The sequence below is a fragment of the Pelecanus crispus genome, chromosome 3, assembly GCF_030463565.1.
Source record: "Pelecanus crispus isolate bPelCri1 chromosome 3, bPelCri1.pri, whole genome shotgun sequence".
Classification (NCBI taxonomy): domain Eukaryota; kingdom Metazoa; phylum Chordata; class Aves; order Pelecaniformes; family Pelecanidae; genus Pelecanus; species Pelecanus crispus.
In genome coordinates, this window is record NC_134645.1 from 124,856,730 (window position 1) to 124,884,585 (window position 27,856).

Here is a 27,856-nt window from a genome sequence, read left to right on the forward strand (position 1 = left end):
CACAGTAATAAATAGTCTGCAGCAAATTTGGGTGAGGCGATGGCTTTTAGGACCCTGGGACCTCCACCAAGGCTCAGGTAGGTCTGTCTCATTCGTCAGCCTCACTCAGCCGGGATTCATTCACTCCCAGGGATGTGTGTGTGTGTGTGTGCGTGCGCTGAGTGCTTTTCCTTCCCCGCTGCTGGCTGTGATCCTTCCAAGCAATGGGACTAACGCTGCTCGCCGGGCAATGAGGAGTACTGGATTGGGGCAGAAAGCACTTTCCTTTTCTCTGGAAGAAAACAAGCCGTGAGGATACTCAAGGATGTGCTGCCCAGATGTGTCTCCCACCTCCGCCTTCCTCATAGGACTGATGTGCTTGACAGCTTTCAGCAACTTTGCTAAGACTTCTGCAGACTTCTCAGGTAGGGGAGAAATGCGGATCCTTTCGTATGCCGGACGGCTGCTTATGGATGGGAGCTCTTACTACAGTGCTCAGGAGCAGCTCAGGGAAAGTGGATGTGAGCAGATCTGGGATAGTTAGGCAGGGAGTAATTTTAATCTTTCTAAAATAAGCTGATGAAAAGGATCTTCTGTAAGAGGATTTTGAGTTTGTTAAAAGCCTTTCTCAACAACCCTTAGCAAAACTATTTCAGCAGAATTAGTCTGAGTAACTTTGGGAGCAAGGAAGGGAATCCTGTTAACTTGTGCAAGTTTGTAGAAGGTTTTGTGCTGTGTTTCTCTGAGGAGTGAAAAGAGCTAGGTTAGGAGGCTGGGAAGGTCTAGGACATAAATTAAAGCTAACATAGCAAGACCCAGTTATTTTGTAACGGGCCTCAACATACAGCTCCTGATTGTTGCAAAAGCCCCCTGAGCTGAGATAAAGGAGATGGTACATGCAGAGAATTAATTATATTCTAAGCCTATGTTTGCTTAAGCCAGAAGAAGTGTCTCATTTCTAAATAATTTCTGAATCTAAAAATGTTCATAGCACTTGTTTTGAGTTATGCACAGCAGGTAAATACACAGCACTTTGAAGGTATGAAGTCCCATATAAGTTTTATAACTATGTACAGCTGCATCAGTCACTTTAAAATTACCTTTCTGCTTCTGTTCTTTGTGGATGTATGTATGAGTTAGAGAAAATATAACAGATCTCATTTTACAGTTGAGCAGGATTGATTATTTTGCTCAGGAATGGCTAGTGATGGCCACTTTGCTTTTGGGATGTTGGTTCTAATTTTGGGTCTTAGTGTGAAGATTTAGTTTGACATGTTCTTTAGGTATGTGTTGCAAAACCCTTGTAGTGGATAAGAGCTGCCAATTATAGTTTACTGATGAAAAAGTGCCATTAGCAAGAGCTGAATCTCACTGGACTCTGGTTTCAACACATCACAACACTGCTGCTTGCTTTCTGGGAGTGCATGTGTCTGCGTGCTGTGAGAGATTTGTGTTAGAAAGGAGGAGCTTGTGGAAGAGGGGGAGAACATATACAGTAGCTTGAAGTCTTAATGTGAATTGAAGGGGGCTGACTTGCTTGTGATTCCATCTCCTTTGGAGGCAGATCAGTCCTGGGGGCTGCCATTCAAGGCAGATCTGCCTCTGAATGGAAGGACTGAGGCACTTCCCTCTTTCTAGTGTGTTTTTATCCCCCGCTTTCTTGGCATTGAGCTTTCTCTGTGCTCCTCCTTGCAAGAAAGTTAATACAGAAGGGGTGCATGGAGTGGGCACAACAGGAGCTAAAGCTGCAATGGGGAAAGTCCTTCTAAACTATAAAGTTCATCCCAGCCAGGCCAAACCGATAAGCATTAAGATATGCAAAAGCGTCCCAGAGCAAGGGTACTTCACATGGTGTGTGTGCAACATAGCCAGAGCAATGGAAGCAAATTCAATAGGTTTTGGTGATGCTGGGGGGGGGTGGGGGGGGGGGGGGCGGGCAGATGCTGTCCTTTTGAAAAAATGGGCAAGAAGGGTTGCTGATGACAAAATCGTGTTTTCTGCGACATCCAATGTACTGTCACGCTTTGGGAGAAGAGGGGTGGCTTAAAACCCTGTGTACATGCATGGTGAGGCTGTACTCTGAGCAGGGTCTGTAATGCCAACAGCACAACCTCCCATGAGTTTCCACAACTGTTGAAATCTTCCGCCAGATCTGAGCTATGTTTTCTGATAGTGGGCTTGGCAAATGTCCCCAGTCTTGTTGGACTGACTGTACCTTGTGGGACAGGAAACGTGGTTTGCTGCAGGAAAGGGCTGTACCCAGTGTGTAGCAGCTTGAAAATGGTTTTGTAAGTTCACAGGCTGGGCAGCCACAAGATGAAAAGGGATAGGGAAAGGTACAGTATTTCCCAAATCACACCTTATGCTTCCCCAATACATTTTGCAAAGTCCCCATTGGTCTCCCTCCAACACTTGAAGGCACACACCATGTGCCTCTGTGAAGGAGTATTGGCCCAGATAACTCTTCCTGCATGATGGGGCACCTTGTTTGTTACTGTTATCCCTATATATGAATTGTCAGCTGGTGTGAGGAATGGAAGGGGGGTAGCCTTTTAGCATTATTTGTCCATAATGGTTTCTGGCCACTTAGATACTTTTTCTGTACTTTGGGGTGTTCTGGGTTCTTCTCCAGCATGATGGGAATTGGGCAGGTGAACATCTTTGGGGAACCCTTATAACCTTACCATACACCATTCCACTGAGAGGTGGTGCATCCCAAACATGAATTTTCTGCATCCCAAGGAGATGAATGGATTTGTATTGATTATTGCTGCTGAGGAATGCAAGGCTTGCTATGATCCCATGAGAGGTTTCTGCAGCAGTTCAACTGCTGCCCACATGCTGTAGGGAGGTGACACAGCTCATTGGGATGTAAGGGCTTTTCCAGGTTGCAAGTAGCAGTACTGACCAGAAAGAGCAGATGCTCTTTGGAGAAGAATGCTTTGTTAAACTCAATCCTGTAGACCTTGTTTAGCAACAAGGCTTCTCTGGCTCTCAGCTTGGTTCGACTCAGCAGTGTCAGGGAGGTGCTGCTGCTAGTAACAAGCCATGGCATTTTTGTGATGGGCCAGATAAAGTGCATAGCTCCAGTCCTGGAACAAACAGCTTAGGGGTGGCCAGTTTTGAGCTCTAAGCAGATCACAAGCAGCACTGATCTGACTCACACACTGCAGCTATGCAGTAGGGCTGGCCGAAAGACTTACCAAGAATTGCAGAGCCGTCCATATCCCACTGCTCCCAGTACTCTCCCACTGGCTGGGTCTTCAAGGTATGTGTCTCTTGGCTGCAGGAAGATTTCTTTTTTACGTAGGTCATGGGAAGACACCGGGAGAGGGTGTCCAGAGGTGTGGTGAACTGAGTCGGTCATGGGAAAGCACAGGTAGAGCTGGTGGGGATCTCTATCATTTCCGCTCCCAGGCCTCTGAGCGCATGGCCTCGCACTGTGGCTCCATCCCTCCTGTTTGAACAGCTCAAACACCACAACGTGAACACGATGAGTGCATGTCCTGCTGGGGACTGGTGCAATCTGAGATGTAAGAATTAAAATTCCTTTTAAGTGAAGTATTTGAACTATGTGAAGAGTTTTGAAGTTGTTTTCTTTAATAGTTCTTTAAATATTGATGATTGCAGGAGGGTGTGGGGGTAGGAAGCAGGTCCTTGGGGAGAGAGTGGAGTTATCAGGCACTTTGCAGCCACTTCTTAAGAAGGCCTGGACTTTTTCTCTGTGGCTGCTTGTAGTACTGGCTCTTGATCTAATCTCATTCTGTGATCGGTTCTTGTGCTCAGGACTGTTTGAAGGCTCAGGACCTAGTGTCATGATGTGGCACATACCTCTTATGTTCAAGGTGACACTTGAAGCCTGTGATGAGGTGTGGGGTAAGAGGTTGGTCTTTTGAGTCTCTGTGCTTTAACTATAAACCCTTAATCCTAATCTCAGTCCTGGCAATGAACTCTCCGAAATCCCTCCTGGTTGATAAAAGTTCACCTTTGTTTTAGCCCTCTTCTATTTGTGGTGGGAGTCTAAGACAAAGCAATGGCTTGCACTGCCAGTGGAAGCTATGCCATAGCTCCTCTGTGTAGGCTCTAGGAAGCAGTGATCCATGTGCAGTGCACAGAGCTTGCTCCTTAGAGGTTCTGGGTTAATGAAAATGAGGCCCAAATCTTCAGTGCTAACTTAAAATGCGGGAGTTGAAAGCTTAGTCGAAAGCTTAATCAGCAGCTATTGCTCACATCCCATGTGCTGTCTCTAGCTCCAGCTGTGGGGTTCCTGTCTCTGAAGCTAAATCATGCAAATGCATGTCAAATTCCGCCCACTGCCAGCCAAGGTGACCATTTAACTTCCAGCTGCATACCTGCAAGTAATTAGGCTTATGTGATTATGATGCTGTGCTCCAATTCTCCTCAATAACTTTCCCATTCATTACCTAATTTCAGACATGTTGGACAGAAAGGTAGTAGCATCAGATCTACGCGATTGCCATGGGTTTCATGTTAGCAGAGACAGATCCCTTCACTACTGCTGCAGTACAGAATAGGCTGTGCTGTGAACTTAACCATTTGCATACATCAGAGAATCCACTGCAGGGACCTAAGCCAAAAACTTCAGTTTCTAGGCATGGAAATAGCTTTGATGGGAGCTCACGCCTTTTCTGACACAGGAGAACCCAGCTGCAGGACATAAAGCTGTAGGAATAACAGCCCCAGCAGTGCTGCTCCCCCTGGGCCTGCTTTAATATTTACGTTCTTTGCATTATATTTGGCACAAGCTGGATGTGAGCAGCACTTTGCTTAAGGGAGCAGATCCGGCATCGAGCCAGATGAATACTTAAAACTCCCATCCACACCCTGCAGGTGAGCTCTGGGTAGCTTTCGGGAGCTCTCCCTGAAGGCTCTTCCTGGCTTTGAAAGCACCAAGATTTTTTTTTGTTGTTATTGTTGTTCCCCCCCTCCACGAATGGCAGGTTTCAAGTGAAAGCTGCTTTTGCCACCTCCCTGCTAATTGGCTCAGTGTGTTTGTTTGAGCTGATGAGGGCTGGAGTTGGGAGGGGAAAGGCACTTCTCCTTGATTGCATTTAATCAGTCCATAATAAAGGCAATTTGTTTGACAAGTCCATTCACCAAATTATCACCAAAATTTACATGCTAACAGCTTCTGAATGGTTTTAGTCAGACTTTGATATTGGGTTTGGAGCCCTAAATGGGTCGATGGTGTTAAGGGGGGTCCAGGATTTCCATGTGTTGAAAGCTGCAGGCTGTGGAAGGGGGATTTTCAAGAGAAAAGCAGATACAATTTCTTTTCCAGCGTGGTGGTGTAACTCTGTAACGAGGCTTGTGCTTTTGACCTCAGGGGCAAACAGACATGCTTTAGGTGTTTAAAGACTGGGCCAAACCCAGGCCACCTTCATACCTTCTCTTGGTGAAGGGCTGTGAGTGATGAGGTTGGATGGACCTCAGGCTGCTCTGCTCGAGGAGGTCCTTGCCCCAGGTGATGTTTTCCTCCTCGGCTGGAGGTCGTATGTGCCAACCCATCCATCACAGCTGTGTGGGCTGCAATTTGGCTTGCTGAGGGAGGCCTGTGCTGGGGTAGAGAAATTCTCCTTTGCAGAGGTGACAAAATCCAAAACCTCATCAAAGCCAGTTAAAAACCACTGTTGGCCTCTTCTGCTAATGTTCTGGAGATGTGGCTGCACGGTGAGCTGTAGGGGATGGGTCTGGGGAACTGAAGGAGGATGGCTGGGTCTGGCAGCCATGGCTGAGTGGTTCTTGCAATGGGGAACTGCATTTGGTTTTGTGTCATGTCTCTGTCTGTCAGTGGGCAGCAGTTTAAGACTGCAGAGAGCTGAGAGGTGTTGGAGGAGGAAAGCTGTGGGGGGATATCAAGTGCAAGTTCTGCTGCTGTTGGGAGAGGAGAAGAAGAAGCAGCACAGGAGCTGGGGCTATTTTGGTGCCTTAGGGAGTTGTTCCAGTTTGCCAGCAGGGATGCAGCTTTGTGGGCACCAATATGGCCCGTTAAGCAGAGATGCAAGTGTCTGTGCACTCCTGTCCTGAGGCCTGCTCCAGAAAAGACCATGGATTTCCCAGCAGTTGTGATGATAATGCTGTGAGGGAGGACTCAGCGCTTGCGGACTCTTTAAATGTTCAGAGTTTACTTTTGCAGGCAGCTGAGGGGACCAAACTGAGCTTCAGGAAGAGAAACATGTGTTTCCAATTCTGCGTGCTTGTGGTCCTGGGCTGTGACCAGAGGTGCTGCTGTTAGTGCTGCAAAAAAACAGCTGCGGGTCTGTGTTTGCGGTGCCTGGGAAAGGAGGCACAGCTGGGGAGGGATGGGTGGCGTTGCCGTGGGTGCCAGGATGTCTTGTGAAGGGTCCATGTGAAACCTCATGTAGGCAATGACTTCCAGCTCAAGAGCCGTATGTATGCACCTGGCTCGCGTCATGTGGGATCCACTGTTTTAGCCATCAGAGCTGTCAGCAAGAGCCATGAGACCCCAGGGATCCAAACGTCTGTGTGATGATTAGCAATGTTTATATAGTACCTAATAACTGCTGTGGCCCAGAAACTGATCCACTGATGCAAACTTTTGCCAGTACCAGGAACACTTTCTTTAATTAGCATTATTAACAACAACAACAACAAAAATCCACTGTGATAATTTTAACCACTTCCAAGTATCCCAGGTTATCAGTACCCACTAGATGCACAGTTTATTTGAAGAAAATGTCCTTGCAGCATTCTTCCTATGTCTGTGTGTTGTTAGGGATACAAATGCTGCAGAATTAAAGAAAGCAACTGTTTACGTCCTCAGGTAAAACATGTTCCCTGATTTAAGACTCTGTGAGAGCAGATTTTATATAACACAAATAGTTTGGTCAATTAAAAAAATAAATAGTGGGAATTTTAATGTATCCTTTCTCAGCCGAGGTACTTAGATGCTAAAATCATAATTCAAGTTGGGGGCGGGGCAGCAGAGTAAGCTTAGTCTCTGCAGGGGGAGAAAAACTGTGTATTTACATTTGGCACTTTTGCTGATCCTTTTATTGATGTTAATTTAAACATGGCCTGATCTCCCAAAGTGCTTGGTGTTCAGAACTGAAAATTGGACTATGCTGCGATGAGGTGGGTGTGCAGCGATTTAGGTGGCCAACACCAGGATTGTTTACATGTCTTATTTGAGATTGGCTGCTTGTGCTTGGCACGTTTGTGCATGTATAGACTGAACTTTCTGTTCCAAGATAGCAATCCCAGTCCCTGTGGGGGACCATATGAAGCAACTACCCTTGGGTTTTTTTGTTGTTGTTGCTTGGTTTTTTGTGCTCTTGTCATTCCTTTTTATCCAGATACCCAAGACCTTCACAGATTCAGTCTGTTTCTATCCCTTGAAAGGCATGTGGCTGCCTGCAGGGACAGACCCAATGCGCTGCTCAGAGTAGTTCAGAGGACTTTTGGTCAGGTTGGTTTGGTGCAGTGCTACAAGTTTCCTTGTGTCCTTGCCAGTGCTGTGCCTCACTGATCCGGTACTGCTGTTGTCTCGGATTTTTGTGCTTTTTCTAAGAAACAGGCAAGGGCCAAATTCTGCTCAGCCACGAGGCAAATTTGCTGACTTGCCAGGATGCACAGAAGCACAGGAGTTAATCCCAGCTCATCTTCTTGCTGATTAAATCTGATATAGAAGTAATAATTGTGAATATTTTAAAGAAAACTGCTTGGGTTACCTATTATTATTATTGTTATTATTATTAACCTAGCTGCTCCTTTTGCCTGAGGAAAGATGGCGAGTTGTCTGTGTCTCAGTCTGGGTTTGGGCTGATCCAAGTGTGCCTGGCTCAGCTCACTAGCTGAGGATATGAGCTCATTCGTAGTAATTAAAGTATGTATGTCTGCTCTTTCGGGGATGCTTAGTGCTTGGCTGCCTGGAACCTACGGCATGTCTTTTCATGTCAGAGAGACAATGATGATTTGGCAGTTCTGAGCTGCACAGTAAAATAAGTCTTGGCTGGGTCTCTTCAAATATGCCATGTGCTCTTGAATAGAGCTGGTAGATGCTGTGGTATCCGTGTTGATGGGGCTCCTTTGGATAATAAGGTGTACAATAACCACTCTTGGATCCATCTGGGTCCTTGCACAAGGATGGAACAGCATGTGTGGAACCTGCAGTTTGGGCAAACTCTCCAAGTGGTCAGGTTTCAGAAGTGTACTTGAATTAACAGATGGATGTAGCATTCTGCAGAAGAATTTGCAGTAGATGTTGTCCAAGCACTATAGTTGTGGTGGGCAGGAGAGGTCATATCCACCTGCTGGCAAAGTATCCCACATCATTAACAACCTTGCCGGTGCTGTGCCTCACTGGTGTGGAAGAAAAGATTCTCTTTTTAGAAATATTCCCTTTTTTTAATCTTACATTAACAGAAGGCCTAGAGGGGTACAAGAAATTTTGTCAGCCACCTACAACCAAAGAACTTCACTATATACTTTTGTTTGTCATCTTTTGACCCGACATCAACACACTAGTTGCCAGCAGAGACACTTGTCACTCCTCCAGCAGCCCATAAAAGCACCAGAATCGTCAGGGTGTGAGAAAGGGCTCTCTTCAGGTAAGTTATATGAAACTCTCAATAGATTAGGTACCTGCTGGTGCTGCTTGTCGAAAATGGACCATCCAGACCACCTACTCTGAGACCCCCTATGTGATAGTGTTGTTTTATTTTCATCTGCTATCAGATGCCTGTGGTTTTGCTGCTATGATATTATCAACATATGTTGTATTAGCCTCAAGGATTGAAAATGGGCTTTTACTCCAACAAGTAAATATAAAAACAAACACAGCAGTGGAGGGATTTTCTGCTGATTTTTCCTCTATGATTTTTCTATCAGTCTGTGCGCTGGGGTGACCTGCGTTCTGTGCCTAGGACCTGTGGGCTCAGCTGTGATCCTTTATTGTTTGCTCCTCTGCGTTGAAATTAAGGTTGCTCTATGGCAGGTGCTCTTCCTGGCATTTGTTTCCTATGTTTGCTGGATTTTGGAAAGGCTTTTGGCTCATGTTTTCCCTTGAAGCTGTGTTGGGCCAAGAGTGCAGACACTTAGTGCAATTAGACTGGTAGGTGGTAACTTGAGCTGCTGTAGCTGGATTATGTTCAATTTTGGGCCCCAGTCTTTAGGAAATCTCTTGCCTCTGTGGGCTGATGGGGCCTGTGAGTGCAGTGCTGCTGCGGCCCTGGCGATGCCCATGAGATGCTACAGGACAAAATTCTGCACTTTGGTTTTGAAAAAGTTTAGCTTTTGTGTGGAACATTCAATGAACAGCATTAAGGTTGCAAATCAAACATTTGGAAGTTAAGAAATGTTAAAAATGAAGGTAGTATTAACTACCTGAACCCAGCCTTCTGGGTTTTCACTCTTATGAGCACATACTACTTTTCCTCCATGTCCTTGGGACTTCTGTACTGTCCAGTGCACAGGACAGCTGCCTTGCAATGATTTTCTTTATCCTTCTGGTTCATTATGGCCCTAGGGCCTTATTTACCATGTGTTATTTAAACCCTATTCTACTTGTTGTGAGTGGCCTACAAACAGGGATGTGCTTACCCTTCTGGAGGGAGAGTCTGGAGTGTTACCTGCATTGCACAGATGAGGATCCAAGGCAGAGAGATTAGCACCTGGAGCTCTAACTGCCCAATATTTCAGAGGTTGTTAAGTATCTACCTTTTTGTCCAAGAGCAGTCCCTTACTCATCCTCTCAAGTTGTGGTAGCCAGGAAGAAATATGCGGTACTCGATACACAGTTCCTTCTCCAATAGTGTAATGCATATATGCAAATGGACTGCACAGGTTAAAATGAACATTACAGTTGCAAAGTCAAGTGTGCATAACTAAATGTGGGTTAACCCCGGTAGGCAGCTAAGCACAACACAGCTGCTTGCTTGCCTCCTCTTCCCACCCTCAGTGGAATGGGGGAAGAATAAAGGAAGACTAAAAGCAAGAAAACTCATGGGTCGAGATAAAAATAGTTTCGTAACTGTTGAAGGAGAAGAGGAAGAAAAAAAAAGAAAAGAAAATAAGTGATGCAAAGGCAATCACTCACTGCCTCCCACAGGTAGACTGATGCCCAGCCAGTTCCCAAGCAAAAGATGGCTGACTTACCTAAACCCCACTCCGCTCTGTTTTATTGCTGAACGTGACTTTGTATGGCATGGAACATCTCTTTGGTTAGCTGGGGTTGTCTGCCTGGCTATGTCCCCTCCCAACTCCTTGTGCACCCTCCAATCTATTCACTGGTGGTGGGCAGAGTGAGAACCAGGAAAGCGTTGATGCTGTGCAAACATTGTTCAGCAATAGCTAAAACATTAATATGTTATGAGTACTGTTTTGCTCACAGATCCAAAGCACTGCACTATATGAGCTGCTATGAAGAAAATTAACTCCATCACAGCCGGACCCGGTACACTAACGAAAGGGCAACATTACACCTGTGTTTTATATGTAATATGAGCTAGAGGTGGACATAATAGCAAGCTTTCAGTTGGCAGATATGATCTGTGCAGTTATGAAGTGCAGTTATAAGAAGGGTCTGGTTTTGCATAAGTTTTTTTTCTTAGAGCCGTCATGCTTTGAGGGTTACTTTATTTGGGATGAGATAAGAGTACTTAAAATTGGGTTACAAATTTGAGGTCAGTCCTTGGAACGTATTCCAAGAGATCCTTAAAAATGAGTTTTGAAGACATTCCCCCTCCAAATTTTTGTTTGTTTTTTTTCTGTCTCTTCATAGGAGAAAAAAATGTAAACATGTCTATTGAAAGGCACAAATAACAATCCTCTGGTGCAGGTGATATGGCTAAAAATAGAGCCCCTGGATTTATCCTGTTTAGTTTCTCTCTGGATTTTTATTGTGTAGGTAACCCCTTGGAAACGGAGGTTGTTGATCTGACTGTTTCCAAAGCATGTCCATCTCTTCATGTATCTTTTGTACAGGGGCCGCGTCTGTTGTGTTAACACTGTTTGCTTCCTGGTTTATGTGCTCAAGCTGAATTCCAGCTCAAAGAGGTTAAAGCTTTATAAAAGTGAGTTGAGCAGGGAAGTGGCTCCACAGTTGATGATGAAGCGCGCACATCTGTGACCCACGCTGTGCTCACATGTTAGTTTATTGTTAGCCTCACAATAAAGGATAGCGCTGGTTTTTGTTCAGCTAAACAACTTTGATGGAATGAATTGTATAGAAAAAAGAATAGATGAAGCCTGGCTGTTATTCGCCAAAATGTTCTTTGTTTTAGCTGCGTTGTGTGGGATGCAGAACTCCCAGAAGAGGATAGTGTCTATAGCAGCCAAGGGGAGCTGATGGATTGGATAGGGAGGCAGAGACAGAGATTCAGCAAGAAAAGGTGAAAAAATTTTCTGATTCTTCCTGCCCTTTGGGTTTTCTTGTCTTTAGCTGACAGCCCCAGGCTTTCACTTGGGCTATACTACAAGGGTAGAGGCTCTGCTATACCAATAAGTTGCACTGTAAATGTGTTTGATGCCATTTGGCTTGGATTTAGTTCAGAGTTAGCATGCACAGATAGTAGTTAGTGCATTTTGGCAATGATATAGCCAGTGGCTGGAGTGTAAAGGTCTATCAGCAGCTGCAGGAAGCTGAATGCTTGGTGTTAGACAATCCATTTTTCTTGCTGGATGCATGAAAATCACTTTCTTTATCTCTTTTCTTAAACATTGTCCATATAATTGGAGGGCAGGGTTCAAGTTCAAACTGATAAGATTCTTTTGCTTCCCTAAGCAGCATGACAATGGTCCCCTTGGCAAATTAAGCCATGGACCTCCTTTTGCTGTAAGGGGAACCAATCTCATTAGAAACAGAGCTGGATTAGTGAAGAGTCCAGCCTACCGTACAGATACGCATTCTGACCCCAGCAGGCCTGAAGTGCCTTTTGTTCACTCCAGACTCCTCTGCATTTTCCCATCGCTTATACATCTGTGTGGTGGAGCTGGTGGTGATTATTTCTGCTCAAGAAAAGCCTGCCGGGGGGTGAAAAGGAAGTTGATTGGCCAGCATGATATCACAATATGAATGATAAAGTGATTTTTAAATGTTTCCCTTGATTTAAGTCATTGGAGTAGAAGACTGAATAAGATGTCTGTTGAAGGGTATTGGAGATTAAGGGTGACTCTTCTCTGGTTTGACCTGTGAGACAGAACATGATCCTTTTCTGTCTCTCAGCATTACTCTCTTCCACAGATCAGAAAATCTGGACCTATTAACACCAGCCTTTCCAATGTCTGGACACAGGAAGCTCTTTCTGTTGGGGAAAAGACAAACCTTTTCACCTGTGTTGGTTCTGTCTGCCCTTCCTGATGACGGTTATCGGCTCTTGATGAGTTGTGCATAGACTGTCCAAGCTGCTTTATCAAGCACTTGGGACCAAGAGCCTTGAGCTGGCTCGGTGCACGCTGATGCCAGCTAGAGAGCAGCTCGACTGTGCCTGCATTAGGCTCTCGGGGAGATGTTATGGCTCAGGAGCAGTGCTCAGCTGTGAGGGTGCTGCTTCTGGAGATACTCATGTGCATGCCCGTGTTGGCCCTAGCTCAGTGCTGGTATTGTATGTGCTGCTGTTGTCTGTTGTTTGCTTGCTTCCCTTTGCATCCTCACCTTCTGCTTTTGGGATCAACCCTATCTATCTATCTATCTATCTATCTATCTAATCTATCTATCTATTTATCTACTTATTTGTATTATCTGCAATTTTTCCTCTTTTTGAGGTCCCTCAGCTCTGGGAGATCAGAGGTACGGCCCTGGCTGATTCCAGCTGCTCCCATGAGATGGGGCCATGCTAAGGGTGCTAAGAGGAGCAAATCCCACAGCTTCCTGGGTTAAGAGCCATCTCCTGATCCTTAAGGAAATCCTTGTGCCCTTGCATCTATCCTGTGTCCTACTTCTCTGACTGATCTTGGAGGTATTGCCTGGAGCTTGACTCCTGGATGGAAGTTTGTGCCTGAAGCAGTCTGGCAGGGAGGGCAGACTGTGGACAGTGTTTGAAAGTGGCACCAATGAAAGAATGAGCCTGGCCAGTTATTGTAGTAATTTGTTGCTATTAATTAGCCTGGAGGTGAATGCTTAACTGGTGAGGAGTCCTGACTAGTGCGAGTAATTCAACGTAAAGCAGTGGGGCTGTTCACATGAGGGAGAGTTGGCTTCTCTTTATGCCCACTCCTGATGGATATGAAGTGGCTTTTAAAATAAATGTCATTAGCAAGAACAAGGGTTACCAGGGTAGTTAACTCTGCTACGCCATAGTCTGTCTTTCACCAGCCAGGCTGCAAATAGGCAGCCAAAGGAACAGATCTGTTTTCTGTTCTTGTTATATTTCTGGATATTTTAAGGTTTCGCAGAAAGACCAGAACAATGAAACACCCTTTGACAATGGCAATCTCTTTTCTTCATGGTGCAGCCTGAGTAAGCATTCAGACCCTTTCCTTCTGGGATTGCTCATTTCCTTTTTTCTCCTGAAATAAGTTGTGCTTTTGGGAGAGCATTGTTTTTCTGCAGTGCTGTGACAGAGCCAGCCTCTGTCGCTCTATCAGGCAGGCATTGGATGGGACATTGTCTTCTGTTTCTCAGGGGGGAAAAAAAATAGAAAGCAACAAAAACCCCTTTTCATATGTTGTTTTAGTGCTGTCAAAAATAACTAAAGCCCACCCTGGATTTCTCTCAGTGCTTTTTCAGAGGCTTCCATCCTTTATATGCACAGGGGGGAGAAAGAGGCATGTGGGAAAGAAATCACATTCGGCAAAATAAAATATCAAGCTGGTTGGAAGCACAACCCTTGGGTCTCCTGAAGTTTGGGGCTGTAGCCCCAAGCCTGGTTCAGGTGTGAGGGTAGCCTGTGATTAAAGAGACTGTCACAGACCTCCCGTCTGTCCCTGCCTATACAGCCCCAAAGCTCTCCATGAGAGCCTGGGGTCCATGGGACTCAGCCTCTGTTTCCCTGCCCTGTCCCTTTTGATTAAATGTTTCTGAAGTGCCTCTGTGCGTCTTTTACTGCAGCTTGATTCCTTGCTAGTTTTTTTGGAGCCCAGATCCCACAGTTACCTGGCTCGTGGTGACTTCTAAATAGTTTTGGAGCTGGGAAGTTGAAGGGTGTGTGTACTGCCCCATTAATAGTGCTGCCTTTCTGAAGACTTTCTGATAGAGAAAGGTCTCCCAAAGTAGATAGATAGCTCTGAGCAGATGGTTAGGTAGATAGTCCTGCTAGATAGATCTGCTGCTTCCAAATGAGTGTTTTTACTTGGTCCTGTCTGTGACGAGTTAGATGAAGTTACTCCTGGAAAGGATGCCTTTATTTGAACTTCAACAGTCCCAAGCATTGGAGTACGTTCAAAGGGAGCATACAGAGGGTTTACACACATCTGTGAAGTTTGCCAGCGAACGCTTTTGCTGAGACACTGCTTCAGCAAGTTGCTAGCTTGTAAGACCAGGCAGCAGACCTGGAGAAAGGTGAAGGTGCAGCTGTACCTGGTGGGAGCATTTTCTTTGCCAGCTCAGCCTGACAACGGAGGGCTCTGATATTACCTCCTCCAGTGTCCCCATGCCTCTCTTGCAGGTGACAGAGAATGAAACACCACTGGGGCCACGGTCTAGCCAAGCCCCCTCTACTCCCCAGTGCAGTATCAAAATCTGCTTGGTCCAAGCTTTACATGTTTTACAAAGGGCCAAATCAGCCTCACCCACCTGATCGTAAAAGATTTCAGAATTGTCTTTAAACACAGACCTGTCCCTTTGTGCAAACGTCTTCTTCTGGTTGAAAACTACTTTTCTGCTGTGGAGTTAGTGAGGGCTGCAGGATGCTGTTAGTACCCTGAGTGGGATTTACCCTAGTATCCACACCTATTGGATACAGAAATGTCTTTTAAAGCCCACCTCAGCTTTGTCAGTGTTGGGGGATTAGTACAGAGCTGCAGTTCTGGGTCTGCTGGCCAAAGCGGCCCAAGCTACAAAATGCTGGATGGGGAGGGAGGCTGGCTAGATGCTTGATCCCTTGCTTCAGGGCCTTTCTGGCCCATTTCCTAGCATGGTTTTCTGGAGAAGATTGCAGCTGCCTCCATCCCAGCCCTATATCATTGGCTTAATGGCAGCGCTGATGGATGCGGAGGGAGATCAGGCTTTTTCCCTGAACACTTGGCCTACTGGTTGTGGGGCGAGGGTGAGGTCAATACCCTTTTCTGATCTCAAAGGAGTGGCTATCAGGGGGCAATAACTTTTCATTTAGGGCTTTTTCCATTGGTGACAATGAGCCTGATTTGCATTGTAGAGAAGCTGTCATATAAAATGGTGCCTGGCTCATGTGATAACAGAGCTCAGCTGTTCTGCAGCCCCTGTGGGATGTGCATTGAGGGTAAGAAGTTTTCTTAGACATTAAGCATGCGGAAGGCACACTTATCACAAAAACATGGTGAGGATAGGTAGGGAAATGTCCATCTGATGGTGTATTTAGACAGAGATTGAACATGCAGGAAATTGGTGGACAGAAGTGGAAATTTACTCTTCCAGGCTGTTCTTCGTCTGAGTCTTGCCTGGCTGTGTGAGGGGAGCATCCAGCCCTCCTGATGCCCAGGCATGAGCAAAGCTTGGTGTGTTTTGAGTGCTCTGGTGAAGGCTGTTTTATTCTCATTCTGATGGCTTGTTCATGCTAGTGCTTCAGTGATAAATCATTATTGGTGCTTCTAATGAGGCTTTTAGGACAGCTCTGGAAACTTTAAAAACTGTAGTAGTAAGGTAAGGCTACAGGTAAACACCTTGGAGCCTTGGTTTGCCTCCAAGGCAGGACAGGCCAGGTGCTTTTTGTTTGCGACAACTCTAAATTTTCTAGCTTTACTTGAAAGCTGTAATGGTTCCTCCATCTTTTTCTGAATTTCCAGCAGGTCTCCACGTAACATGTTCAAGCACACTCAATAAATCTATCAAGAGTAATTCACAGTTACATAGCATTGATCATTCATGGCTGTACAGGCATTTTACTATAGAGAATAAATACCAGTAGCATTGTTTTGCAGATGGAGAAACTGAGGCACAGATAGTGCCATCAGCAATAGGATTCTGTTTTCCTTAACTGTACCAAAGACACCTTAATCTCACCTAAGCTGTTCCTTTGGACTTTGTGGGGATGCATCATCTGACTTTCATTACATCTACATCTAGAGATCAGTGGCATCCCATGATTGCTGGTTCTTCTCCATCGACCCAAAGAAGGTCCAGACAGCTAGCTTAGACTAGACGGATCCTGCTCAGAATCACTGAAGTGGAGAACAGTAAAGCTGACATCCTGACTTCCAGCCCATGTCCTGTGCTTTTTCTAGTCTTTAGCACTTTGCTGATATGCAATGGATATAAGGTGATTCTGTAACTCCTTTCTGTCTTTCTAAGACACTTTTTGCAGGAAACTTCCTATTAGAGTGGTGAGGTATGGAACTGGAGTACCACCCTCTGTTAGTGTCCTTACAAGTACTGTCTGTGTAGTGGATTTCTAGCCTTTCAGTTGCTCCCTTACTATGAGGAATGCTAGGTAATACTCCTTGCACTGCTCTGGTTGAGCTAAACAAACCCAAGGAGTGAGGAGACCAGCCTCAGTGGTTTGAGATTAGTGCATTTGTGTTTGTATTTTCTATTTTTCACTTTCCAGCCTAAGAACATTCACTAATTGTTTTGATGTGTGTGCCATCTCCTGTTCTTATAAATGCTGTGCTTGTTCTAAGAGTAAAATGACATTCATTCACTCTGAAACAACCTGGGGATTTGTTTTCTTGGGTGTTGTAAAACAGACTAGGTATAAATGCTGCAATTAGGAGGTGATGGGCTAATCTCATTAGTCAATGGGAGGAAACACTGGGGTCAGTGGGTTGGATAATGAAATCTGAAGATAAATTTTGATGTGCCAGATGGCCTGGCATAGTGGTTCCACTAATTTGGAAGGAAGGAGAGCCAATAGTAGCTTTGACGAACAAAAGCTATAGCAAGAGGCAGCATGTGATTTCTCTGAGCTAAAAACCTGTTTATGTGATGTCTCAGTTGAGGGCAGGCCTGTGGGATTTTTTTTGGCTTTTTTGGGCAGTAAGAGACAGGCCTCCAGCAAAAGTTAGTGAGGCATTGGCAGTATATTGCTGTGCTTGCATGATCAGTGGCTCAGCAAGAAGAAATAATCCTGACATTCTTTTGAAGGGGCTGATAATTTAAATATCTTTGTTCTGTAGGGAAGGTTGTGTTTATGGTGTCCCCTCATCACCAAATATGTAAGACAGCATTCAGAAATCCTGATACTTGTTTTTTGGGATGAGATTGTAGACTCTTTCAGCATAATGTTTTGTTTGGGCTCAACTCATCATTTTCTGGGATCAGTCCTTTCATCCCCACTGAAGCAGGGAAGAAATAGTGGTTTGGGGGCTAAAAAAATAGGATAAAAAAAAAGAAATCCAAGTTTTCAAGATTGACCTCTGAGATAGGAACACCTCTGTTTTGTCTTGGCCCAATGGAGATAGTGTCATCAGAGTCTGCTTTTATGGGGACCCACCCGGCTCCTTTCATTTCCATTCATTGTTAGTGTGCTTGGCACCAGCACACACTGATGCATCAGCACACACTGAGGCACTTCCCATCATAAGTCTCTCTGCAGGGTTGCGTCCCAAAAGATACCACAAAAGTAAGTGGGAAGAAGTTGGATATGGCCCTCCTCCTTTCTGCTTTGCTCTGTGCTTGACGCAAGCACTCATTCCTTACTTTTCTCACCTACCCACACCAATCTTTTTCCAGGAAACAAACAATGAGCAGGGTTTGCCCAGCTTGGTTGTATTGCCTAAAACAAGAGCCAAGGAAATCCAATTGCACACTCTGGCCACCTTACCTGGCAGCACCCTGGTGCTATTTTGTTTTAGTGAGCATCCAGTGCAGGCAAAGGCTTGTCCTGGGCTCTGGGCCATCACGGCAGCTCTGCTGATGAGTGCCCAAGCTTGGAACAGTCTGATAAAAGCTCTTAATTTTTAAAGCAGTGTCCAGAATAGTAGCAAGACTTCATCTGGCTGTGAAATGATGAATAGTGTATTTACGATAAGAAGCCTTATTGAAAAATGTGCTTATAACTGGGACGCAGCCAGTCAGCGCTCTGTATCTCCTGGCAGAAGGGAAAGGAGGAACTTTTTTGTAGTAGTTTGGTGTATTTAGTATTATGAAAGCTCAATGGGCTGGATCTTCAGTGAATGTACAGTAACATAGGTCTGATGGCAGCAATGCTGCAGTGATAATGATCTGTATGCAACCTGAGAGTAGCTCAGGTTAAACATAGCTGGGCCATTCTCCTAGGATCCTTTACCGTCCCCATAGAGTAATATGGGTTCTAGTTTCTTAGGCCCCATCTTGAGTCCTATTCACATTATCATGGGTCAAAACCAACACTTTTTTTACCCCTAAATGCCTTAAACATTGCAGCACTTCAAAACGATACATACAACTCAGCCACTTCCAACCTAATGTCTTCCTAAGAGCGCACCATGTGCTGGAAGTAGAATTTAATGTGAAAACATTAATCCGGCAAGTGTCCTCCTCCTCCTGCAAAGGGTCTAGGTTCTGCTGCTAGAAGGGGACCCAACTGCCAGGCAGTCCAGCGAGCGGAGGCACTTAGCAGTGGCAGGGAAAGTCCCAGAGGAGACGCAGCTGTGGGGAGAGGCTGTTATAAATCACAGTGGCCCCAGCTGTCGGGCAGGGCAGGGGGGAGATTGATGGGGTGGGTGGGGGAGCTGAGGCAAGGAGAGTTCAAGCATCACCCTGACCCGCGAAAGGGAAAAATAGCCCCAACCCTCAGCAAGGCTTGATTGAAGCCTGCTGTTCCCCCGAAGGGGAAAGGTCAGGCTCCGCTTTGTCAGGCGCCCTCAAACAAAAAAACCTGTTTATACAGGGCCCACCCCTGTACCTTGTGAGGTGGAGGGTAAATGGGCTTGGAGGCATTCAATGCTCCTCTCTCCGGTAACGTTTGTGTCAGTGAACAGTGAAAATTCAGATTGGGCTGGTAATAAAAGCCTGGAAGCAAGCGGGCAGGTTAAAACTCCACATAAACATTAACTGGAGTTAGCCTCTGTAAGTGTGTATTGGTGGTCCAGAGACGATGCTGTTCCGTGCTCTGGTTCCTACACAGAAGGGATGGGATGTGTTGGAGGGGGCTAGCTGGTACCAGCATGTGCTCAAAATTGTGCCTGAAGCAGGGCACCGCTGTACATACCCCTGCACCCCCGCAGCCTGAGCGTGGTGCAGGGTGCTGCCGGCACCTGGTGGGAGGAGGGTTTCCACACTTCATTGCCACCTCTGTGCCGCAGATACCCCGATGACTCGACATCAGGTTTTGCCAGCCCTGATGGTTGTGCTGGAAGTAAGATGCAAACTTGCTGTGCGTCTGGGGACCCGCAGTCAGGAGGACAGTCATTCAGAGCAGAGGTGTCTGAATTCCCAGCACTGGAGGGCTCTGCCAGAAAAATTCACCTCCTTTGCTCCCAGGTGTCCTCTTCCCTGAGTCCCCCCAACACGTGGGCAGGGAATAGCTTCTGGCCATCTGAATTGTTATGGTGACCTGCTCCCTGTTGCAGTCTTTCAGAGGGACTCCATGGGTCCCCTGTAAAGTGATGGATGCTTGTCCAAGCACCATACGATACGAACACAAATGCCTCTGTCACAAGTATATACATGACAGAAACACGGATACTGGGATTCAGATATGGCTTCCATGTCCTGTCCTGCATCTGGTTTATGCTCGTGTTGTAAATAAAGCTGTTTGAGATGAGGCCTGTGTGATTTGCCCAAGCCAAAGGCTGGGCACCTCTTCAACTAACCAAAGTGAGAACTGGCAGTTCAGGGGCCAATTTCTGTGTGAATTGAATGTTTCCATCAAAGGAGAGGAGGTATGAAACCAGCTTCAGCCATCTGATTTCAATGTACCACCATACGTCTGTCGGAGCCCTCCCAGCCACTTCCCAACCTTTCCCCTCCCTTTCTGCCCTTACACTGAGGAGAAGCTGAACCAAGTACAGCTCAGCCAAGCATGGGCAATCTGGCATCTCTGCTCTGGTCCTGCATGGCTTTTATCTGTTTGAAAGTTACCGGTATAGAGTACATTGATTAATGGCCCAGTAAATTAATTGGCAGCCTCTGTAGGCTGCTTTGCAGCCGATGGCTGCAGAGAGCTGTTGGAGTGGAAAAGCGTAACAAAAGTGCCAACTTACCAGGCTGTGACGGTGCCCGCTGTTCGGCAGGCGTTTTCCTAACAGGAAAGGAAACAAAGGCATTTCGCTGAGGAATGTCGCAGGCAGAAAGTGACTCACAAGCAAGGGGGGAGGAAGGAATTTTAAAAAGCCCCAAACCAGGGGGAAAAGCCCCAAATGTGTAGTTCAAACACAAAGTTGCACTTTTCTGATAATGGAGTCTTTCCCACAGGATTGTAGCTCAAAACTGACTTTGATTTGATTTTACAGAGTTTGATTATAGGGTGTTTCATATGTTGAAGGGAAGATCAAATTCTGCCCAGATCTGAGGCTGTGAAGGTCTCTCTCCTGCTCTTTCTTTCCAAGGCAGCATAGATGTAACTAAAGAGGGAGGTACAGGCTGTATCTCTGCCAGCTGCTGCTGAGCTACTGGCTTTTCCCATCTCTCCAGAGTCACTTTCTGATCAGTAAGCAGAGCAGCAACTGGGAAATATGGCCTTAAAATACTCCCTGTGTATGCCAAACAAACTGCTGATACTAAATATCAAAAGCAAAAAGTTTCTGTTGTCCTGCAACAAATTGAGATTCTGTGTGGGAAGTAAAAAGTGCCATCAAGAAAGAAAACAAATGAGAGCAGTTGATGACACATGAAATAAAAGATATTACATCATTTTTAAATGTCATGGAGAGCATCCCCTCATCTGTCTGATGCATAATCCAGCTCTTTTGTATGAGCCCCTTTATTTTGTTTCTCCAGTTTCGTAAATGAAGCTATCAAGGCTTATTTGAGTTTTCTAGATATTACAGGAAATAAGCAAAATGCCTTGCTCTGCCCTGGTCTGAGGTGGCTGCTTGTTTGAAAAGCCTGCTCTGTAATGATCCTTCCTTACCAGAGGGACTGGAATTTAGTGTTGTTATGGTTCCCTTACTGGGCGACAGAGAGGGAGACGCAGCTCCAGCAGTCAGTTCCTCCGAGTGGTCTTTGAAACATCATGACTGAAGTAGGATCTTAACGAAGGAGGATCTTAGATCCTGCTCAGACTCCTGGCTTCTTGGTTGATTTTTGGTGGGAAGTAAGGATTTTAAGCAGGACTCAAGAGCTGAATCTTGTATTGAATCTGGGTCTGAGCCCATGCCACTTAAAGTCGCTGGATGGTTTTCCTTTGAAATAACTAATAGAATAAAACTTCGCTGTGGGAATCTAATCTTACCGAAAAGGAAATCTGGCTTTAGGGCTTCTGCAATCAAAAATGCTGCAGCATTGTAATGCAAGAACTTCCTCTGCTAGTTCAAAGTTGTTAAAACAGAGTTTGATGGGTTTCATTTTATATTCATTTAGAAGTGTGGTCTTGTTCTGCAGTTGGGATGGGGGAAAACACGTACAGGAGTTGTGGTAGGGGCTGTAGCAGAGAGCAGATTTCCAGCTGCTGCCTGGCACCATGGCTCTTTCCCTGCCGCTTGCCTTGCTGTCACTCTGCCTGCCATGTGAGAAGGCCTATGTATGGGGATTTAAGAATAGTCTGACCAAAATAAAATAGAGCAGATGGTTTGGAAGTGAGAGCCAGAGATAGTGGGGCAAGTGCCTGCTCACTTGATTTGGAGGTGAGAGCCAGAGATAGGAGGGCAGGCGTCTGCTCACTTGATGGGTGCTAGGTGTTCTTCAAAGAGTAATGAAAGACCTCGCTGTGACTTTCTGCACACGTCATACATCCAGGTGGTTGATCAAAAGCATGCATTATAGGAAAATAATGTTAACTTTACTATTTTGTTTGGTCTGATTAGTCAGAGGCCACTGACCTGCTGCCAGACTATTTACTTGGCTGTCTGACCCCAAATGAGGTCAGACATCATCTCTGCTCAGAGATGATGTGTGTTGGCAGTGCTGGCTGTGTGCTTGGTATTGGCAGGTCTAATAAAAGCTACCTTTTCTCCCCATAGGGAAGAGAAGAGCACCTTAGCACCTAACCCCACAGATCTTTACATAAACATAGTCATGCCTCACACCAATTTATGTGAAGACAGACTTGCAACCCTCATGTTTTGCCTTGTCTTTGCACAATGAGACACCAAAGTATTGCTTATCTTGGCTTAATAACAGAGATTGGCCATGATAAATCGCATTTGTGCCTGTTTCTGATCGGTTTAAGGTACCTATTTCAAGTGGCCAGGAAGAAAGATGAGTATTTACATTTTCTTTAAATGGCTGGCGCAGACTCTTTGCCCCTAAGTAGTCCAGATTAGCACACAGCCAAACGTTCTGGCGTAGGGCCACGAGGACAGATTATTCACTGTACTTTGAAAGGGTGTTGGGTTTCTGGATCTGACCTTTTGGGTGGATAAATGGGAGGATTAGCTGCTAAGGAAGCAATTATCCACTCTCTATAATTAATATCTCCTTCTTATTCTCTGGTGTTACTTGACCTGGAACCAGAACCTGTTGGTGTTGCCAGTTTTGTGTAATTACCACCTTTAAAATGAGGGCTAGAGTCTCAGACCTTTCGAAGTCAGTGCAGTGGAAGTGGGGAGTAAGAACACAAGGGTGAAGTTATTGAATCAAGCTCCAGTGTCCAAAACAATGAAGATCGGGATGATTAAAGACTGTAGTTTTGTCCCTGAGGTAACTCTCTACCCTTTAATGCCACTGTGTCTTTTGACATGAAGATTAAATATGCTTGCTATTCTTCTTAAACAAAGCCTGCCCTGTCAATAAAGCAAACAGATGCCTAATGCTTCTGCACATGCCTTTTTAAAGGTTGCCTTTCTCATCAATTCTGCTGTGTTTTCAGTTGTCACAATTTAAAATGCCATCTTGATCAGGTGCAGCTAGAGGTTGTCATTCTGCACTATCATTTTCCATTTACTAACCCACGCAGATGTAGCCAGATGTTGATAGCTTCTGACAGTTCTAGGAGGAGGATATATTCTTTTTACTTTACTTTGAAAAGTAATCCTGGATTCCTTATTTATCTCTCTGTCTATTTTGAGGTATTTAGAGGGTCCATTGCCATTGTAAAGGAGACTGAGACTCAAAAAATATTTAATGATTCTCTGGAAATGTCCAAATTTGGTGTGTATCTGGATTTTTTTTTTTTTAAAGGACTATAGTTTTAAGAAGAACAGAGAAGTAGCTCAGCCAAATCAGATTGGATTCCCCTCTTTGAAAGCATTTCTTGTTAAACTTTCACACACAAAAATCACTTTTGGAACAAAAAGCCAAAGGAGAATAAACTTTTAAAACATGTAGATATAAAGTTAAATATTAACTTCTTTTTAAACTTCCAACAGGATTAAGTGGAGCTTTTAAAATGTACTTGTAAGTTAGAGATTTATTGCATACTCTTATTTGATGCCATTGCTGAAGGACCACCATAGGTGGGAGTTAGTTATTTTCCCCTGCACTGTATTTTGAGATAAAGGGAAATCAGAGTTAATAAATTGTCCTGGTTTTGGCTGGGATAGAGTTAATTTTCTTCCTAGTAGCTGGCATAGTGCTGTGGTTTGGATTTAGTAGGAGAATAATGCTGATAACACACTGATGTTTTTAGTTGTTGCTAGGTACTGCTTATGCTAGTCAAGGACTTTTCAGCTTCCCATGCTCTGCGAGGTGCACAAGAAACTGGGATGGGGCACAGCCAGGACAGCTGACCCAAACTGCCCAAAGGGCTATTCCATACCATATGATGTCATGCTCAGTATAGAAACTGGGGGGAGTTGGCTGGGGGGCAGTGATCGCTCCTTGGGGACTGGCTGGGCATCGGTCAGTGGGTGGTGAGCGGTTGCATCAGTTGATTTTTTTTCCCCCTTGTTTCTCTCTCTCGTTGTTCTCCTTTTCATTACAATTTTTAATAATAATAATAATAATAATAATAATAATAATAATAATAATAATAATAATAATAATTCAATTATTAAACTGTTCTTATCTCAACTGATGAGTTTTCCTACTTTTGCCTTTCGGATAGTCTTCCCCATCCCACCAGGGCAGGAGGGTGAGCGAATGGCTGTGTGGTGCTTGGTTGCCGACAGGGGCTAAACTACAACATAAATTAAGGGCAGTTAAACCTTTTATAGGATATGTGTTTTAGTCTATGCTATCTGAATACCAAAGGTTATCAAGGGGGTTGTCAGTTGAGTGAAGAGTCACTCGGGAAATGCTACTGGGTTTCAGGGAATGATGAGGTTTCAGAAGGCAAGGTGGGACTTTGCACAGCACATAGGTAAATGGGGAAATCACATAAATACATAATGAGATTATGCACTGCAACGCAGCTGGGGGATTATCTTCCTTCTTACCACACATTGAAAGCAAAAACAAACAAACAGAGTTAAACATTTACAATGCCAAACAGCAGCATTTTACTCAGAGGAGACCTCTCAAGTTGTCTCCTGGGGACCATATCTAAGGAAGAGGTAATCTGTCAAATGGTCTTCTGCAGAGCACTAACTTCAGTAAAAGAGCACCCAATAATCTCTTTACTGGCCCTTGAATGAATAGAAATTTTCATTGAAGAGTCAAAAATAGAGCAGAAATTTGCTATTTGTCAACTAAGATCTTTCTCTGACTGAGCAAGGGAGGCTGAATTCCTGGAGAAAATACCTTCCATGGTTGCTGCAGATACTAGAAAATGTCATTTTCTTGATAGAAAAGGGTCTCAACTGCTACTGATACTATGGAGTCATTCTCAGAGTTGTGGGTTCCCCCTTGCCTTGGGAGGCATATGTGGACTTGTTTGTCTGAGCTCAGTGGGAGATCGATTGAATTAGCCTGACTTAACCCTGTGCAGTGCGAGAACCCGGGGACTATTACATTACCCTTAAGGCAAATTGAACTTGGAGACAAACATTGACAGTGCAGATTCAGAAGAAGAAAAGCATGTGGGGAATGTGAAAGCTGAACATTCTGTATGCTCTTGCAGATTCGTGTGGTGCTGCCTTTTATTAAATCAAGGAGGTCGTTCTGTGTTGTTGTAAAAGATGTTTGTCTTGGTTGTCAGAATACACAAGGACCAGCCTACAGGGAAACTTCAATTAGATCTCTTTGGTCTTCAGTTAAACTTACTAGTTTAATTTGAATAAGAAATTAAAATAATAGAATAACAGAAGTCATCTTCAATTAATGGATCATCACTAAGTAGTAGTAGTGATAGTTTATACTAGTCACCATTTCTCAGTTGCCATGTAGGACTTGCATATCCTGGGCCAACACTTGTTTTTTTTATATCAGGACAACTGCAGGAGGTGCATCTACCTTGACATGTTCAGATCGGGAGCATGCTGATTTTTCTGTGTCTCACTTGATATTGCGGGTAGGTATCTTCGTAGGTCTTCTTGGCCAGAGAAGATTTTCAATTGGCAAAGAAAACTTTGGACTTTTCCAGTGATGAGAGTTGATACTTGATCTCCCAAAGTTACCAGCACAGCCAATGTGAGCTCCACTGGTGTCTGCACCATTTCTGCTGGTGGTGACTGCCCTTGAAACTCTATTTTCAGTCATCTGTTTTCCTCTCAGCCCCAGGAGAAGGACTTTTCAGTTTCTTTTGATATTCTCAGCCTTTATTTGTCTCAGAGATAACTCAGTAGTCTCTCTCTCTCCAAACATTCAACAGCTGCAAATCATGACATGCGCTATAACAATAATCATTAATTTTAATGAGAAATAAGCAAAGTGAGAGTTAATTCAGTCTGTCTTTGATTGTACCCATACATCTGTTAGGGCTACTCAAGGCACTCTTAGATTTTTCCACAGTGTTTAAAATGTACTTTTAAAGTAAGTAAAGTAGGGATTCTCCCATAATCACCTGTCTCCAGGAGATGGAGCTCCAAGAAAAACGCTAATTACTGTTGAGTTTGTAATTTAAATTATGAAGGTTAGCAACACTAATTCTATGTCCCTCGTTGGGAAGACTTGTCAACAGCTCAATTACCATCAGTGAATCTCATTTTGTATTCCAGAAGTGTAGTGAAAGGAACAGAGAGGGGAAAAATACGTTCATTTACCTCAGCTAGAGAGAGCCTGGGCCTGTATCCAGTTCTGAGTAATGCTTGCTGGAAACAAGACATGAGCATTAACAAGGAGGGTAATTAACTATTAGTGTAGCTTATGAAGATATGCCACAGATTTTTGCTTGCTTGGAGCTTTTCAATCCAAAATGCAGGGGTTTACTCACTGAATACTTCTTTTTGAAGTTATTGAGCTTTAGTGAAAGGTCTGTCGTGTGAACACCTAAGACCTGTGTTATGGTGGAGGTCTGGCTAAACAGGCTTAATAGTGCTGCTTGGCTTTGAAATCTCAGTAATTGGGTTGCACGCATGGATGTGAGGCTAGGATTTGGTCTTTACTGATTAAGAAAATTTATACCAAAGAGACCCTATACATTTGGAACTTGAATAGACCGCTCTCTTTTGGCTCTGACAGCTTTCAAAAGAAAGTCCTGAAAGAGGTGAAAACCCTGATCCATCAGCAGCAGAGCCCTTGTGCCCCGCTGTTCCCCCTTCCTGGGCTGCTTCTCCTCCCTCCCTGCTTGGCCTGGATGTGCTCTCCTGCGCTGTTCGGGAAAGCAGGGGTTTGCCTGGAGAGTGCTCTCCTTCCTGAGGGAGAGCTGGCTGTGCATGTATGCAGTATAGCGGGTCCTGGGCTGAGGTTTGAGGGGGAGAAATTCGCTTATTCTGTGCTGAACTTCTTGCAAATGGATTGATGAAAAATTTTGCTTCTTAAGAGGGACCATAACTTCAGCTCAGCCTTAACAAGCTACCAAATAGTTCAAAGCTATTTAGCAAATGGCTAGTCAAAAGTGTTGATTATTATTGTGGTGGAGGGAAAAAACCTCACTTTAAAATTAAACACAAAGTAACACTCACAGTTTTTATTTTAAATAAAAATGAAATAATGTTCTACAAGTTCTTTTTTCTATGAGATCTTTTTTTTTTTTCCAGTTTCTGAACCTGAAAATTCCAAGTAAGATGAGAATTTTCAAAGGAAAAACATCACAAAAACTTTTGCTTAAAACACCTTTTTTAATTTGGGAAGAAAAGTGATAAGAGAAAAATCAATAGTGTGGTGCACAGTTGCGTTTTTTCATTTCTTTCCTTTTTAATAATCTAAGACAGGTAGGGGCCTTTGGTCACACAAAATTTTTAAGTCTTTTAGGAGTTGTTTAACCAACACTAAAATCAATAGTGAAGATTATAAAAGATGGCACTTCAGCCTGAAAAATAACTGTTGCTTGTGTAGGCAGAAATGTTCACAGCTGAGCCCTGAATTTGTTTTTATGAGTTTAGACGAAACATCTACCCCAATAATAGTCCGTCTAGGGGATGGAATCAAATTAACACACAGCTTCATGCTGTTGGAAATGCTCAGAGCCCTTTTTCTGAAGATGAGTAATACAGAAATCAAGATGTCCCTTCAGACAAAGAAACAAGAGACCTGCTTTTGTGAGTGCCAATATCACTGTTTTTTAGCATTGTTTTCTGACATGTGGGAATGCTTTAGCGTGCAGGTGATGCTTTGAAGTGCTGACTTCTGTCTTTGTAAGCTGTAACTCTCCCACGATTTTATTATTCGCTTTAGATTTTTGGGAATGATATTCCCCCGTCACTTTTAGGCTCTGCATGAAGTACAGTAGCGCTTGAAGAGTCTGCCTGAGAGGTTCCTGCTGTG

The 27,856-nt window shown here is 44.5% G+C and overlaps 1 protein-coding gene across 1 annotated transcript in view; it reads left to right on the forward strand.

Annotated features, from left to right (window-relative positions):
* The first annotated feature begins 304 nt into the window (after positions 1-304).
* The window catches only part of LOC104034256 (protein eva-1 homolog C), a 219,075-nt gene continuing 191,523 nt past the window's right edge, over positions 305-27,856 (forward strand). Inside the window, exon 1 of the mRNA XM_075708204.1 lies at positions 305-404. Within this exon, the coding sequence (XP_075564319.1) occupies positions 305-404 (100 nt within the window). The remainder of the gene's footprint in view (positions 405-27,856) is intronic.